We start from the raw sequence: 19,089 nt of genomic DNA on the forward strand, positions 1-19,089 counted from the left end.
TGTACCAGTCCACCCTCCTTACCACCGCCTAGCCAAAAAAAAAGTTGAAAAATAAACGCTTATTTACCTTAAATATGCATTTTATGATATTATGTGGCTGCTCCCAGTAAATTTTTGCTTCCCTCACTCATTTTTATGGCTCTGTCAATGCATAATGCACGATAATTACATCTTAGTACACAGTATGTAAATATACATATACAGAAGACAATAAAAGTCCATACGCTATTTTTTTTAAAAAAATACCTAAAAACGTATTTCGTGAAAAGGAATTGAGAAAAATATTTAATACCATAAACAACTTAAGAATTCAATGTAATTTAAGAGCCTCGTGAAACTTAGACCAACGACATCAAACTTCTCAAGATAATTTCTATGTCAAATCTTGCTTTCAGTTTTATTGATATCTATCATTAAAAACAATTATCTGGGGGTTTTCTTTCCCAGTTGAATTATTAAATTAAACCTTTATGTTGGTAAGAGTCTGCAACATTAATGATTAAATAACAAAGATTAACTTGGATTACGAAAAATGAATTTGCAAAAAGCAAAAAGAAAAACGTTAATAAACGAACTTCATTTAATTGAAGAGACTATTTACCTCTGTTGAGAATAAATTATTATCGGGAACTGCCAAAGTATACCATCAAATTTTACATCGCTTGTCAATAACTTCAGTCATTGCCAGGAGCATCTTTGATTTCATACATCAATTTTCCTAATATTTGCATATTGTATTGATTTAGGAGTCCTCCTCCGTGGTCTAAAGTCAAATCAAAATTAAGAAATCATGTTCTGGAGTCAACTTACCAGTACTGAAAACAGGGAAATAAAATTAAACCTTAGTGTAAACTTGTAGGACCAACACCCAGCTACTTCTTCTGTAATTTGAGTATGTTTGTTCTGTGTGTGTTTATGTTTTACGTGTATTTTTTTTTTACTTTTCTTAGTGCGTATGTATTTTTTTGTTTTTCTTTTTTATGTCTTTTTGCGTGTTTTTCTTTTATTTTTTCTTGTGTTTTTCTTTCTTTGGTGTCTTAATGTTCTTAGTTTTTATATATTTCATTTTTTGGTATCTTAATGTTTCTAGTTTTTATATATTTCACAAACAGTTAGCTATAAGAATTAATTTATAAAATGTAGAGTAGAGATGGTTAAGTGGAAGAAAAGACTTGTGCATTAACTTCGCCATCCGACTGCGGAACAGCATGGGTTCGACTCCGCCTGGGTTCAGTCTCTGGGTTCTCGACCTATGTATAGGACCTGTGGCAACCTACCATCGTGAGGAAATTGGGGAGCTACGAGTAAGCACCGTAATCCGGTCTCGGAAATCTCCTATAACGGCTGAGGATTCGACGTGCTGACCACGCGTCATCCCATTATTGATTGAAGAACTCCACACCTCTAGGTAGGATTGTGGGAGGGAGACTGGCAGTCGGGAGATAAGCCAAGGCCCTTCTAGGGCTGTCGAGCCAAGGATTATTATTATTATTATTATTATTATTATTATTATTATTATTATTATTATTGATTTAGGGAGACAGTGTCATTGCTTTTACATTTTCAACACCTTTGCTATTTAGTAGTATGAAACGATGTTTTTTGATTTAGTTAGTCATACTACTTTCATGAAACAAATTAATGTAAGCAGACATAACATTTCCAAAGAAATGTATTCAAGCAATTACAATTAAATTTTAATAAAAATCAAATATCATCTCATAGCTATAATACCTGAACATTTATATAGGAATTCATACAATATATGGTGTTAGTAATTTTTGATCAGTTACAGTGTTGTAACCATATAATAAACTTATATCGTTTTTGCATCACCTTATGGTAATGCAACAACACTATTAGAAATTATATTTATTTTCTTATTAGCAAGTAGTAATGTATGAAGGCACATTATATACCAAGCCTTTGTTTATACTTCTATAGCGTTACTGTAATCTATTTTTCCAAATATGAATGAATTTATTATTATTTGTATAATACTAGGTGGGAAAAAAGTCACGATCAGATATTCATATAACATTATTATTATTGTAAAAAATGCAGTAATCAATGCAGAAACTGTATTGAACTGAAATATACACTAAAGAATGAAATGAGTAACACACGCCGCCACAATGTGGCTTTTAACTGCGGCATTCGAACGGACCTCTATCGAAAAATTTGACTCCTAAACACAGTATTGGGATTCACTGGCCTCTACCGGAAACTAACTAGACATTATTACCATGCGACGTATGAGAGGACGATAAACATTTCTCTCAACTTACAACACTTATAAAGTCCTGGAGCCTACGCTTTACGTCAATTTCGCATGCGAACAATACGTATTTCCGATGGTGACTTTTGACTCACAGTGTACTTTATGTTTATGTTATATCTCACATTTTTGAGAATGAATTTTTAGTGTACAGGACTGTGGTTATGAAAATTATGTAAGTAGAAGCATAAATATTCTTAATAAACAGATAAGCTACTTCTACGAATTACCCCAAAAGCTTTCGAAACGCTATGATGGAGTTTTACAAAGACTTCATTAATAATAGCACATTAACCTTATCAGGTGAAATTTTTAAAGAAGATGGAGAAATTTTAAAATGCTACGACATTTTGAGCAAAATATTACTCAGACTATTTTCTTATTTTCTTATCGTAAATGGATAGTAAAAGTAATAAAGATAGAAATAAATGTATATTTCTAGCAGTTATCCAGTGTAACAGGTAAATGACTTCCCTAAAAATTACAAAATCGAAAATTTAATGAATTAGCGCCATCTTTTGAAATTTATGTTTATTTTCAGGTATTTTCAAAGAATAAGTTCTCGAAAGATGAAAACTTTCATAATACCAATGTCGCAAAGATGCAAATAGTTATCTCTGCTATAAAAATATCGCTGAGTACGTGAAATGTTGGAGTGATTTTCATAAATAACTGAATGTAAATTTGTCCGTTGTAGGCTCTCAGAATACTGGATAGATATCTAGGTAGCCCGAGTATAACAGTAATCTTAGCTCTCGAAATCTTGGGGCTGTTTTCCAAGTCTCTGAAGGTGTGAGGTGTGTTATCTACCTCAACCAACCATTTTTATTCACATACTCTTCGCAATTAAAACTTGAAAAAGAGATCAAGTTACCTTCACAAAGTTGCGCAGTCTGTTGTCAGAGGGTACCTAGAATTTCCCATGGGCACTTATGGAAGACGTATTACTTTACTTCAGGTACAGCGCCTTGAATAACGTAGTGTGGAAAACGGCACAGTTCTGCGCTCCCTGGCTGGTTCCACTCAAAAATGATCCGCTAGAGGCGCTGGTGTTGGACCCGGTGCTTGGTATACGTCTGCTTATAATAGAAGTAAATGGTTTTCGCTGCAACGTCTGATTCTTTTACATGAAGCATTTCTATGAATGTGATAATTGCTATGATATTTGGTACAGTGGTCGCGAAGATATTAACGAACATTCTAGACAGTCGACCACGTCCTGTTATCGTCATACTTTCGTTAATAATACGGGAGAAAAAATACGCGGGGAATGCTCTTGGCAACTAAATTTTTCTGTACGAATTAGGTTCATTATTATTACCATCATCATCATTTCTTTTAAAGATATACACACTGAAGCATTTGTATTTTTGATATTTACTGTCTGTTTTCTTCCGCTTTAAACTAATCGCGGCTATGATGATAATGATGATTCCATGAAACGACAAGGGGAACCCCACAAAACTTTCTTAGTGCCATCGACATGACTAACTAACTAACTCTCTAGCCTTCTTAAACCCGAAGGTTCATGGCTGCAGCAACACAGGCCTTCCATCTGTCCCTATCTTGAGCAAGATCTATATACTCTTTTCCATCCCTACCGATTTCCCTTAGGTCCATCTCAATGTTGTCCCTCCATCTTCGTCTTGGCCTTCCTACTGGTCTCTTACCATCAGGTTTCCCAACAAGAATCCTGTAAACTCCTCTTTCCTCTCTCATTCGTGCCACATGGCCTGCCCACCTAAGTCTTCTTGATTTAATTATTCTAATAATATCTGGACATGAATACAAATTATGTAGTTCTAAATTATGTAACCTTCTCCACTCACCTGTCTCCTCATCCCTTTTAGGTCCAAAGATTTTCCTAAGGATCTTATTTTCAAATACTCTCAATTTATGTTCCTCTTTCAATGTAAGGGACCAAGTTTCACATCCATATAATACTACAGGCAAAATTACTGTTTTGTATATTTTAACTTTTAGTTTCTTAGATATTAAACGAGAAGACAAACGTTTATGAAGAGAGAAGTAACATGCATTTCCTGAATTAAGCCTACTTTTTATTTCCTCTTTAATATAATTTTCATTTGTTAATATTACTCCTAAGTATTTGAATTTGGAAACTGGTTCAAACGAGTTGTTATCAATAATTAGATTTTGATTATTACCTAACACTTGGTTTCGGCCTGTAAGCATATATTTAGTTTTCTCTTTGTTAACTTCCAAACCTATCTCTTTAGCAGTTTTGAAAAATATTTTAGCATTATTCTTAATTGTATTCACATCATCCCCCAGTAAGTCTACATCATCTGCATATGCTAACAACTGAGTCACACCATTTAATTTTAGTCCTTCTTTAGTTTCGTTTACCTTCCTAACAGCATATTCTAAGGCAAAATTAAAGAGCAATGGAGATAATGCATCTCCTTGTTTTAACCCTTGATGAATTGTAAATTTGTCAGACATATTAATACCCACACGAATTTTACTTTCTGTTTCACTGGTGCATATTTTTATCATACTAACAAGCTTCTTAGGTATTCCAAACTCTACTAATATATTATATAATTTATCTCTTTTGACCGAATCATATGCTTTTTTGAAATCAATGAATAGCTGATGGACATTTTGATTATATTCCCACTTCTTTTCAAGTGTCTGTCTGATGTGAAAAATTTGATCTGTAGTTGATCGACATGAGTGTAAGGAAACTTTCAAACCAATGGGACAAGCGACACGGGATGTTCACACTGTCACACTAGTGATACACACTTCCAGACTGTAAAATAGCATTAATTGCACATGAGGGTCCAAACAGCAAACGACACGTTCATATGTCGTATTCGTATGCTACTTGTTTTTTCGGTCGGAAAGAAGGGTGCTCAGCCCGAAGCAACGCACTACAGGGGGAGTTCCCAACTAAGTGACAAGCGACGGCCTTGAAGCGGCACTTCAGTCTATTAGCAAGCGTTTGCTGCTAATTGTGCGAACACCAGATCTAGGCGACACGGTAAACCACACGTGTCGCTTTGTCGCTTGTGTGTCGCTCAAACTTGGCCATTTCCTCAATAGCTTACAACGTGTTGCCGTGGTTTGTTATGCGCGATGTCTTGCTTTAGGGATATTGCGCACCAAAGCGGCACGCGGCACTCATCGCTTGAGGATTTCACCAACCGAACGGTGGCCTGTGCTGCCCGTCATGCCTTTACAATGTGAAATGTTGTTCTTGATTGGCTCGTTTCCAAGCAACATGTGTCGCGTCTCGCTTCAGTATGAAAGTTGCCTTGGACCGAAGGACCCGTGTCACTTTGGTGTGAAATCCTCGTATCGTTTGTCGCGTGTCGCTTTGGTGTAAAATCTCCTTGAGGAAACGGTGCAGTCAGAGCTTGTGTCCCTACTGTTCGAAAATCTGCATTGATTACGGACTGCTCGCTTCCAAGCGACACTTGTGGTTTGTCGCCTCGGTATGAAATATCTCTCAGGATACTATTTATATTCTAATAACATAGAAAAATAAAACTCTAGTACACAATCCAACACCTGACGTCCGGAATCACTTTGCGATGTTTCTTCTTGTGTTACGCATGCTATTTATTTATTAATTTTATTTTAATTTGCTTTCCAAATTAATGTCATTTCGTGACTGCAAATCACTTCACAAATATAACTGTTTCCATCAATTCACTTACCGCCTTTCTAGACAATTCACGAAAACTTTTAAGTTCAAGAATGAGCGTTTTAATTCTCCATAAGAAATACAAGAGTTGAAACACATTCATTAAAGTTGCTTTTAATAGGTTTTATCTAGCTTAATAAAAGGTTTTAATAATGTAGTAGCTTACGATGGTCGATTCTCTGTGGGGCCCTATTTCATGGCGCTTCGGATTTCTTTCTAAACTGTAGGTCCATTCCCGATTAGCCTATCTGAGCATAAAGTGAACTTAAACAAACTTTGATTTACATATACTGTATATAGAGTGGTATTTGTAGGGGGATTTCCCTCCTCTGGGTATTTGTGTCCCCCCTCTGGGTATTTGTATCCCCCCTCTGCTTGATAAATTTTATCCATGGGGGATATGTTATATGGCATAAAATCATTATCTCATGCTGTCCCTAGACAGTCAGTAGAATGCCCCCCCCCCCCCACTGGAAATTTCTTAAATACCACACTGACTGTATATACACACATACAACCACGCACGCCGTATCTAGCGATATGGCAAAGAGCAAATAATATTTTATGCTCCACCATTAGCCCCCCACTCTCGGCACACTCTTGAAAAAATCATAATTCCAGCGTCTATGTGATTCTCTCCGTTTACCTTCCATTTTCAAATATTAATAAATAACAAAGAAGCTGACAATACACCAATTTGTGTTAAAGCAGGAATATAAACATCTGTAAAGCATCTCTTTCACAATACGTAATTATTATCACGTAAATGTTTTTCGTTGCCTTGTCACAGCATAATAACATGTATGTTTCTGTTCCCTACAGGGGTCGTGGATGACGATGTTCCTGACTGTCATTGTGTCTTTGTATGTGTTCTCTCACGCTTACAATGTGCTCCTTGTCATGTGGTACCCGGACTGCGAGTATCTCATCAACAGTGCCATGGGAGTAACAAATGCGAGGTGAGTCTAGTGGTACAACTCTTTTCAGTTCTAGTTAAGTTAGGCATGCTCTGACTTCGGCAGCGGTTACAAGATGGCAGCAGGTGCGCATGGTTAGACTCTTGCTCACCAAAAATATAGCTGACCTACCTATAGGTTCATGCTCTTCAATTTTGAATTACTGTACGGACGCGATAAGAAGCGGCGTGCAATCAGAACGCAGAACGGTAGAACGTGACCAAATTCTGTCTCCTCGTTGGCTGACATGTGGCTGGGGGGGTTTTCTACGTTGCCACGTTCGCACAAACACACGGACAGGCGTCAGCTGTTGGCAAGCTCGGGAAAAAAGCGTCACGCGAAATTAAGCACGTACGTATCAGTATGCTAATATATATTATTTCCGTCGTAAAGTGATAATTTAACGAATCTAGAAGTTTGAATCTGAAGTTTCCTTTGTTGTGTTTTTATTATGGTACATTGCAAGCATCAGCTACCGGCATCTTTTTACTTATGTTGTATCGTATCACAATTACCAACAAAAGAAAATGCGTCCTGTGTTATGAACAACACTGTGGCAAATCGTTCTCCTTTGATTTCATGCCGCCTCTCTTTGCCTTCTTTGTCACGCCGCGATTGTTGAAGCTTCAGAACGTACAAATGAAATGTATTTCTTGAAAATTAGGGCAAATTACGTATAAACAAATTACGTACAACTTCGTTTCGTTAACACGTTTTTAAATTATATTTTGAGCAACATACAAAAATTCACCTCTAAAACAGAATTTTACAGAACTGAGTTACTGTATTACGGAGAAGAATTTATCAAGAACAAATCAATTGTGTGTGAATTGATTGATTGAGTTGGTGTTTCAAAGTCCACTTTATGCACACTACGGCTAATCTGGAATGGACCTACAGTTGGAAGTAGGATCCGAACCACTATGTGCCTCAACAGGGTATCAAACCCAGGACTACTTGATTACAAGGCGACAACACTTACCCTACATGTGGGTGTGTGAAGCGAGATAATTTGGAAAGCTGTATGAGAATACAGGCTCTGGCAATACAGAGTTCAATAAATTACAACGAAACGCTTGGCAATTGCTCGATTTCCTTAACATTAATGATACATTTGGTACATGTGTTATTAATGCTTTGAGCTACCTGTATGTAAAAACATAAAAAATGAATGAAAGTACAGAAGTAGTAGTTAAAGAATCAGTTGTTTTTGCTTACCGGCTACCATTGCAGTGGCGCTATCCCAAGATCATCTTCATTGTTGGTTGGTAAAGGAAATCTTCATCTGAGCTACTACTGTCAATGCTGTCTTCCCACCCAAGTGAAATTACAAAATCCTCCATTTCCTGATCTTCAACTCCCTCCTTTTCCCATGCTTCGGAATTAATCTTCCTTGTGTGTTCTATAGCCGAACGCCATCTATCTGCTGTCACATCCCCGATAGCCTGTTCTGTCAATTGCAAAATTTTAGACGGTGTAAAAGGTGACAAAGTGTTCCTCTGTGCTACCAGCCCTTTGACCTGTGCCCAAGTAAGTTTGATGAGAACAATGGAAGTGTCCCGTTGTTGACTGTTTAACCAGATGTTTAATCCTACACGTGTTTCTGTGGGCTCGCGAAAATCCTGAAGTAGGTCAATCCGGCAACAGCGCGTCGCTACCAGAGTGGGTGGTTCCACGCCGCTTGCTAGCGCGTCCCGATAATACGTACTTGAAGTTCCTGTTTTGTGTGAAAATTATGGAATGTAAATTCCATGTGTAATCGCAGTTGGTCATGTTAAGTACATAAACTGTGAAAGGAAAGCAGAAGGTGTAGCATATAATTCACGTCGTGTCTTTCCAAGCTAACTAAAAGAATACCAAAAACCTTGAGTGACATTCGTAATGAAAATTTTTATTTGTTCGCGGACCAGGGGTTAGAGTACGTGTGCTCGGAAACCAAATATTCCGAGTTTGTACTGCATACAAGGTGAGGAAGGATATCATCGAATTGTAAATTTTGTCATTCATGCTGTAATTTTAAAACAAATTTCTTTAATCGCAGTGGTAATAACTTCAAATTGTAAAATGTAAAAGTGTTAAATGTGTTAAATTCCTAAATACGTTATAGATACATTCATATTGCATATGAACTGGTTCTCAATCTTTCCTTTCTTCAAACTCTTCTTTAAATATATTTTGCTTTTCAATATTTAAAGTACTGAAGTGAATCAAATAGTTACTGAAAATTACTAATGAATGGTATTTTGTCACAATTGTACAATACAGTTTGATACGATACTCATATTGTTGTGATAATGGTAGCAAAGTAATTCTGACGGCTTATGGGGACGTGGTGGGGCAGTTGCTCCCACTTTTTGCCACTTTTGTCCCCGCACTATGCTAAACCTTACCTATCAAGGGAAAGTAAACTGTCCTTGCCCCCCCCCCCCCACTTTTGGAACCCAATCGCCGCTACTGCGAAAAAGAGAAGGATCGTGCAGCATTTCACTTGCAAATCTTGTTATGCTGAAACTTATATTCTGACTCTACATTTCCCAAACGTTTTCTATGTTTATTCTTTTAAAATATGGAAGAGCACATAAATTCATGTTTCTCACAAGTAGGTAATTACAAAAAAAACATTAAAGTCTTCTTTTCTAATTCAGGAAAGTTTTCCTGTAAGAAGTCAGATATTCAGAAGGGACTTTCCTCGAACTGTAATTTCAGAGAATTATCTGTTGGCTTGTATTCCTGCCTTTTAATCATAAATATAGTAACTGAAAATGAACTTCCAACCCAGTCATAAACTTGCATTACATATTTGTGTAATTACAGTGTATTTTGATCCAACCTTGAAGACAATAAAAAATCTTTGGCCCTGCTGTGCTGTAATGATTAATAGCACACCGAAGAAACACGTAATGACCCACTCTCTTATGTATTTTGAAATTGCAGACTAAGTATTATGCAGCCGTCCTGTAGTCCTCCCACAACAAGAAATTCTGTCGTCAATGCTGTAGGAAGGTCACAGGTTTGTCACAGCCGTATTCTAAAATATACTGTTGTGAAGAACCTTTAATTTGAGAAGATGTGAGACAAAAAACCTTGCACTACCAATAACGCTCATATTCCGTTCCTATTTGACGACTGCAATTACAGTTTGGTTCATGGATGGATTGCAGGAGACGACACAGAGTCGGTTAAGGTTGACTTTTTGTTTTAAGTCCACATTATGCACAGATAGGCTAATCGGGTTTGGACCTGCAGTTTAAAGTGGGATCCGAACCACTGTGCAATGTACCTCCACCTCGTATCGAACCCAGAACCCTTTGATTTCAAGGCGACGACGTTACCACTATTCCATCGGGGAGGCATTGATCGAACGGAAACAAGTCTCTGCGCAAGTAGGGAGGGCACGACCAATGAACGCTTGAGAGGAGAATTGAGGAAAACGTGGCTCTACCGTGCTCCGCTTTCTTTCCTTCTCTACCGTTATGAGCAGTCTTCAGGGACGGAGCCAGGGGGGCGCGAGGGGGTGCTTGCGCACCCCTTAATTTTCTTCCGCTGCCCCTTCAGCACCCGCTACGTTCAACTGAAAACACTAACCCTTAAAGTGTCATGTTACGTCATGTCGTCATATTGAGCGCCAAATGTTAGGTACTGAAGTAAGACCGTTATTATTGTACGCAACAGACAAGCACTGAAAGAGATGCCGACATGCATACTTTCCTGTACTGGCGTAGGCCTCTATAAAGATCAGAGGTCGTTTTTTTTAAATTTCGTCAGCATTGTTGTTATGAACTTTTTCTTTTGTTTTTTTAAGTGGTCTGTTTCTGGTTTTCGAAAATTGCCTATAGCTTAATTTGAGTTATGATTCTTTCTGTTTATTTTTTGCATTGTTGATAAACTGTTTATTTCCCGCATACTTGTTCTTCCTCACACTGGAGCAAAAAATTCAGCTGCTTTCAAGGTATCACCAAATCGTGCTCGGGGAAATTATTTAATGCGAATTGTATTGTGGAGGGTAGTTTTATTGTTAATACGTTCTATGTAGTTTTTCTTTCACGTAACATGTCTAGTAAACGTACCATTTCAGGCTTTTTCAAAAACTGTTAGAAAGAAGCCCAATATTCACGAAGAAATTTTACAGTTCGTTGTTGGAGATAGTGTGGCAGATTGGATTTTAACGAAGTCGAAGTTCCTGTGGACTTGGCGTTTTGTCCTGAAGTGGCAGATGGAAGGCACAATGTACTATGTATTTTGCACCTTCAGGTGTTACATCGAAAAGGTTCAAAAATTATGTTTTTAAAGGCAAGGATAATTTTATTTTCAATTTCACTACATAGTTCGCTACATTTCAGTTCAATAAGACTGCAACGTGTATGACCACTTTCTTGGAGTATACTTAATACATATCATTATGGACATCCAGGGGGGAGGGCATGGAGGCCACAACCTCCCTGAAAAATGGATGTCGATCTAAAGTTATATATTTCACATATATAATTTTATTTCAGTCAGTAATTTATGTTAATCAGTGGCGGCGATTACAGGTTTCACCCGGTTTTTTTGCTATTTTTGCCCCCGCACTATGCTAAACCTTATCTAGCAAGGGAAAGTAAACTCTCCTTGCCCCAGTTTTGAAAGGTTGCATGCAGGTTTTATGTTTTTCTTATGTTCAGCATCGCACCCTCTAAATTTCTTTCCACACACCCCTCAGCACCCCTAGATGATAAATCCTGGCGCCGCCACTGGCAGTGTTGCTCCACATATTCCCGAGAGAGGGTATAGAAAGAGAAAAATAATGTAGGAACGGGACAGACTGGTCTTCACCCGGCTATTTAAAGTAGCTAACTCTAGGCGCTGTAATTTGTCAAGGAATTGTTCCTTGATGCCAGAGCAAAGATGTCAATACCAATATTGACCCTAAGCCAGTAACCACTTGAGTCATTTGTCGACGGTGGTCATATTACATTTCATTTACACTAAGAATAATGCCTAAAAATTAAATTTGTTGTGTCATAAGTATTTGGCCAGGCCACACGAAAGACCATTGCTAGTCGAATTTTGAGGACTATTCAGCTTTAAAATGCTGACATTTTTTTTTAAAATGGCAAGAAATACCTCCGTTTGGTTATTCAAAATTTACATTATCACCGTCTAAACGTTAATGAAACCTCCTTCCCTCTGTTTTCTTCACCCCCTCCCATCCGCCAGAAGGAAAGAAAAAACGTCCCTTTCAATTGAATTCCCAACACCAGACGCCAAGGAGAAATTGAAGCATGCATTGCTAGGAAGATCTTTAAGTTCTGGCATCTGCAGATGACATTGAAGTCAAGTCCTCCGGCCTGAATGCGCCCGAAATGCGACGGGATCTCCAGCGGCGCCAAGTGGCTATTCTGCGAACTAATTGCTCGCCGGATATCTGGAAACGTCTGGAATATCTAGGCGGGGAATTGAATGTCCTCTTCAGTAGAGCGTCTTGATTGAGTTAACGAATGAGGAATGGAAAATATTCTTCGCTTTGTCTCGTCTAGAGGGAAGAACTGGGCAACAACATGCCTTCGTTCGCTGTGAACTCAACTTTATTAAGATTGGTTTCTGTCATCTGGAAATTGTCCCCAGTTTGTAGAGATGCTTCCATTACTATTATTACTAAAAGTGTAATATAAATTTATAATTTGACTAATTGCATGTGTGTAAACAGGTACAATTTTTATTATACACAAATGTACAGTAGTGGCATTAATTCTGGACACTTTTAGTAAAATGTTATTTTTTTAAAAATCTCGAATGTAGAAACTATATTCTGTATATAAATATTAAACAAGTTTAAATGACATCATTCGGTAACTTCAATAATTGCATCTGAGTGCAGCATTGTAGTCTGATTATAACTGTTATTGTTATTTTGAACGAACAGAACGCTTGTGTGCGATTGTTGTATAGTAGGTCAACTTCCAACTGCTACAAACAATGAAGCTCACACTTAACCCACAGTACAATACAGAAAATACCAATAATCAGAGAACAATGCTGCAGTAAGATGAAATTCTTGAAGCTACTGAACAATGTACAACAATGATGCTCCCAGTTGACCTACTATACATCAATCGCACACAAGCGTTCTGTTGGTTAAAGATAACAATAACAATAATAGACTACAATGCTGCACTCAGATGCAATTATTGAAGTTACTAAACGATGCCATTTAAACTTGTTTAATATTTCTATACAGAATATAGTTTTTACATTCGAGATTTTTTTTTAAAAAAATAATATTTTACTAAAAGTGTCCAGAATTAATGCCACTACTGTATTTGACGTCGTGTTATACCTGTTTTTAGCACTTATTATTCAATCAAATTATTATTATTTATTTTTCAATTCTATTTTTTCTAAATATTATTTATTTTCGAGACATGTATTAATAAATAATATTATCGTCTAAGCTAGTCTATATATTGAAAAGATCTTGCAAATGTCTCTGTCTGTCTCTCTTTTCACACACACACACACACATACATACAAATATAGGCTTTATATATATATATATATATATATATATATATATATATATATATATATATATAATGAAAATAGATATAAACGTCTACGAATATTCTAGAGCCTCCTCAGTGGTCGACTCATGATTTCGACCCTTCATCAATTTCATCTAATCTTTACTGTTATTTGTCGTTGCGATTAGCCTAAATCGGAAAAGAAGCAACGTGTACATAGAAAAAAACAATATTCTAAGGGGTTTAGACCCATGTAGCACGAAACTATTGAGCCAATGCTGGCAAACTGTTGTCGATTTTTGTGCCAACAGTTGGGAAATTGTTGGCGATGTCCGCCATGTCATCGATCTTCCAACCAACCATTTCCCATAAGTGGGCCAACAGTATGGTAATAAAGCTTCCAACTATCTCCCAGCGGTGCCGACAATCTCCAAATGTTTGGCCAACAACGTGTCCTACATGGGAAGGTGAGATAATTTCTGAAAGAACATTTGAATATACGCAAACGTGAAAAGGACAGTCTAGCCAATTATATTCCAGTTTCATTTGTGTGTGGAAACGGTTGTTCAAAGGCTGGTATAAGACTCCCTTTAACCTGTTTCACTGTTTAGAAGTTACTTGTTAAAAGAAACTGAGTTACAGTTACTTTGGGCACATATTAACTCATTTTAATGGCCACTTTTCATTAAAGAAAATAAAGTGGATTTTAATTTTGAAGATTTTAAGTTGGTTGACAAATTGGTGAAATACCTAACAGGGTCTCCCTCTATCGTATACCATGCATGAAGACGTTTGATTCGGGTTTCCCTATCCATATTTGATTTAAACGGATGTTTCCACACTTGGAACCACAGAAAATATTATGGCTCCAGCAGCGTACGGGTTAGCGATATGTTGAAATTATGCATACCAACGTGTTTCTCGTGAAATTCTAGCCCATTTTGATATGTCACATGACCAACTTTCCATTTAAGAAAATGAAGTTGACTCCAACATGGCGGATTTCAAAATGGCCGCCATGTTGGTAACATATTCTACAGGGTGAGGCAGTCAAACGGGAAGATTTTAAAAATTCACAAAAAATAGCGAGAGCAAATATTATTTATTTTTTGAACATGAGTGTACTGTACATGAATGGAAATTACTAGTGTACCTGAAAAATGTTCATATTTTTTAATATGGTGTCAGTAAGATGGCGTCCTTGGTGTAGCACACATTGTCGGAGTCTCAGAGTAAATCCGCCCATGACGTTGCGTAGTATCTCCAACAGAAGGTTGTGCATCTCTTGCCGAATTCGCTCCTTCAAATCATCCCTGGTTCTTGGAGGGTTGCCCTTGAATACTTTGGATTTGAGGTAACCCCAAAGAGAAAAAAACTCAGGAGCCGTCAAGTTGGGTTAACGGACAGGCCACGGAATATCGCCGAATCTGCTGATGAGACGACCAGGAAATGCAAGTCAAAGCACATCCATAGACACTCTGGCAGTATGGCTAGCTGCACCATCTTGCTGGAAGAGTGTTTCTTCATCTGGGTCATAGTCATCGAGGGCAGGCAGGAAAAAGGTTACCAACATGTTAGCATAACGTCCAGCGTTTACCGTCACCGTGTTACCGTGTTCATTTTCGAATAAGTAGGGGCCGATGATTCCACGAGATGATAATGCACACCACACTGTTACTTTTTCTGAATGGAGAGGCGTTTCATGGAGAGTGTGTGGATTATTTTCGGACCAATACCGAAAGTTCTGCTTGTTGACGCCATCTTACTGACACCATATTCAAAAAATGAACATTTTTCCGGTACACTAGTAATTTCCACTCATGTACAGTACATTCATGTTCAAAAAATAAATAATATTTGGTCTCTCTATTTTTTGTGAATTTTTTAAATCTTCCCGTTTGACAGCCTCACCATTTATAAAGTTTCATCGCCCCCCTTTTCCATATCATATATCTGACCGTTAGATTCGTGTTCTCCATCCATTTTTTTCTTAAACGACCACATTCGTGTATATTAAATTTCCTTTTAACATCTTCTGTCTGATACATTTCCTTCGGTGCTCTTATAAGCACCCGAAAGATGTTACTATTATCCTGTTCGTATGCAACCCAACAGTACGTGCCTTTCCAACTCAATCCATTCTTTTACCCCTTGTTTGAATCTAATTTCGCCTAAACTATGTTCCACTAACCTATTCACCACATATCATAAATTAATCTAGCCTAACCTAACAACAGTTTTTACATACATTTGCTTTTTCTGAACAGTTTCGAACAAAAATCTGTTGCTAGCTATACTGCCAAATCAACACATTATCGCTGCGGGTGATCGCCTGATATTGCCAAGAGCAACTTGTTAACTGTTGTTTCCCTCATAGGGTCTAATGATAGTTGATTCGTTAAACATGTTGTGCGTGCTTCTCTACGGATCGATCCCTGACCTTTCACATTTCAAAGACGTCATCAATGATTCAGCAGCTTGGCAGATGCAACACGAATATGTAACTGACCCTTGCAGACCTTCACAGGTGGAAAAAAATGAAGGCAGTCTTGAAGGAAAGCGAATGTGATGAATAGTGCATGATAAGTGAGCGAGGAGCACTTGTCCTACACTTTATTGGGTGACACGCCGTGAAAACGACTTGAAATTGATACCGGTATGAAAGGTTTTCAGGATGTCCTTTTTGGAGGTGATGATCAGAAAACCCCGCTCTGGCGCCTATACCCCATAACGTTGCCCAAAGTACCCATTAATTAGAGGTCAGGTGATTCCCAGAGCATTTTTGGGAATGTACACGGTTGAAAAAACTCCATGAGAGTTCCCCCCCACACACACAGTATATAAAAACGTGTGTGTGTGTGTGTGTGTGTGTGTTTTGTATCGTAGCCACATGGCTTTTAGCATGGGCTTCAGAACTAAACTATCATTCAAAACTAACTAGCATGCAACGAATCCTATCTTCCTTCCTTAGGATATCCAGATAAGAAACATGGTTTGAAACAAAGTTGCCGAATTTAGCTGTTCCTCTACACCACATTTTTCAAGTTAACAATTTAAGTGTCGTAAAGTAACTGTTGCTAAAGTTACTTCTATTGCAAAAAAAGGTAACTACTTTAGAATTCATCAAATAAGTAACCGTCACCTGTAACTGCGTTACAAATAACTAGTTGCTTCCAAACACGGATGAAAAGCAACAACTTTTTAAGTTAATGACATTTATTGACCTTATTTTAGCTCCTGAAACCCTGGTTACTTATACTTGAATCTTAGCCAAGCCAGAAAGTAGCTGTTTGTTTCTCGCCTCTGGCTGAACACAACAGTGGCTTTTGTATACATGAGATTCCCATATTCCTGTCAGACGGAGCATCCAGCGTTCCAGGCAGCGCCTGCTGAATTTTCATGAATGCAAATTCCGACTTGCGCAATCTGTTGCAACCTAACTAGGAAGCGCCACAGACCGGCATTAACACTTCCGTTAGAAACAAAGGAAATGGCGGGAAGTGTGTGTAGACATAACAAAGTTGGCGAGTTGAGAACTAAGGATATTAACTTGCTGTTAGGGTGTGTATTTTACCTGCTTCTGTAGAGGCGCCAACTTATATTGGCCTGCGGGGCTCGAGCCCACCCAATAATTTGTAAAAAAAAAGTTTCATCATTATACATTTAAAGAATTCAAACAAATTAATTACTGACTGTTATCAAAATATTTTATAACAATTTGTTACATCTTCAATATGATACTATATTATTTACACTATCCGTGGTCACATCGTTATTAGGATTGTAACGGAGGATAAGGGCTTATAACTAGGGTGAGGACTGAAATGAACTAAAATCTCTCAAAATAGGAAGGAAAAAAGCACCGAAAGTACAAATTAGGCACTAAAATTGATGAACAAAGACAAATTTTCCATCATTTTCCCTGATTAGAGTGTCAAAAAGCAGTTATCATGAAATTAAAGTGAAATCCAAACCAGTGTTTGCCTCCGCCATATATTAACCCCGGGACCGCTTGATTACAAGGCGACGACCATTATGCCATCGGGGAGGTTCTTATTGTATGTTAGTTTCATAATTATTCCATTGCCACGGTAAACTGAAAGATGATGAGTAAAGTTAATAAACAAAGAAAATAAACACCTATTCCCTCAAAGGGTCTCGGGTTTGATTCCCATTTGACGCATATTCCACAGTGATTCGGTTCCAAATTTAAACTGTAGGTCCAGTTCCAATTAGTCTATCATGAGGATAAAGTAGGCCTAAATCAAACTAAAAATATTCCCGATCCTACTAAACTTTGTGATGGCAGAGAGAAGATTTCAATCTTAAAAAATATTAGGAATTGCAATGTATCCAAAAACCTGGCAGTTGAGAGGGACGATCCTCCCAATGGTTCCGCGCCTGTACTGTTAATATATTAAATGGACTTGTTTATTGCTTTAGCACGATCGACCATAAGTCATATAGATCCATAATTCTACAATTTACATTTCTTAACTTTTGTTTACGCTTCAACAATCCGACGATGTCTTCCACGCAGACCAAGCACTAGATTTCGAGAACACTTTCAATCTTGCCAGCTGAACATGTGACGTCAATTCCAATCAAGAGCAAGTTCGAAGCGTACACCCTTCAAGCGAGGCCTTCTCTGTGATTGCCATCTTCCTTCTGTGCAAAATAAAATCCCATTTCCATGCCCGACAGCGTTCCGGGAACGGTTGTAAAACAGGCGAGTCGAGGTTTCTCCCTCGGGTCGATTGTTTGTACAAAATGAATACCTCTTTTCGAGTCGTCTTAATCGAGAATCGATGGTTGTCGAGAAGTCACGAAATATTTCGTGGCGGTTTCCTTCCAATTCGTCTATAAAAAATAATGCATGTGCTGTGTTGGGATCGTATCTCACCCTCTTCGCGTCCCCTTGCACCCTAAGGAGCAAAGAAGGAATATTAAATATCTTCCATGAAGTTTTGGACTGGGTTAACATTCTAACGTTATTTTTTTTTACTCTTGCGATGAACTCAAAACTGGGCCTACAGTTTAAGGTAGGTAAAGTATGAATGTTGATCCAATTCCACTTTATACTCGGCAGTGTCCAAAATAATGTTCGCAAGTCGCAAAATGCGACTAGAATTTCTGATTTCTATGAAAAAATTTCAAGTTGGCACTTCTGACGAGTAGACCTAGAACTTTCAGCGACTTGGCAGTTGGCGTTCCACGGATTTTTATTTCATTGATTGTTGTTATTTATTGTCGCCTTTCTGCCATTTTGGCTAATCACGACGATAAGGATAAGATGATATGATGAAATTGATGAAGGGACACTCACACAAAGAAGGCACATGCCCAGGCCTGGATTCTAAGGCCGGCTTTAGACGAAAGCATTTCCTTTAGCATTTTTGCTAGCATAAATGCTATGTAACAGTTGGGCTGAAAAGTTCGTAGGCTGACTCATAGATGGCGTTACTAGAATTAAATCCATGTGATTTTTACTTAGTACTAACCTTCAAAAGATACGTGTATAAATTTCACAGCTGCCGGATAATTAGTTCGTGAGATATAGCATTGTGAGTGAAGCAGCTTTTGTTATTGTGAAAAAATGGATAAAAAAAGAATTTCGTGTATTAATAAAGCATTGCTTTTTGGCGAAAAAAAATACTGTTGAAGCCAAGGCTTGGCTTG

At 37.8% G+C, this 19,089-nt stretch overlaps 1 protein-coding gene across 3 annotated transcripts in view; it reads left to right on the forward strand.

The window, feature by feature from the left end:
• The window catches only part of LOC145985333 (transmembrane protein 117-like), a 241,652-nt gene that overhangs the window by 176,556 nt on the left and 46,007 nt on the right, over positions 1-19,089 (forward strand). For all 3 annotated transcript variants that reach the window (XM_083119225.1, XM_083119226.1, XM_083119227.1), the window contains exon 6: positions 6,777-6,913. In XM_083119225.1, coding sequence (XP_082975351.1) covers positions 6,777-6,913 — 137 coding nt within the window. The remainder of the gene's footprint in view (positions 1-6,776; positions 6,914-19,089) is intronic.

The sequence above is a fragment of the Lepisma saccharinum genome, chromosome 3 (assembly GCF_977018435.1).
Source record: "Lepisma saccharinum chromosome 3, izLepSacc3.1, whole genome shotgun sequence".
NCBI lineage: Eukaryota > Metazoa > Arthropoda > Insecta > Zygentoma > Lepismatidae > Lepisma > Lepisma saccharinum.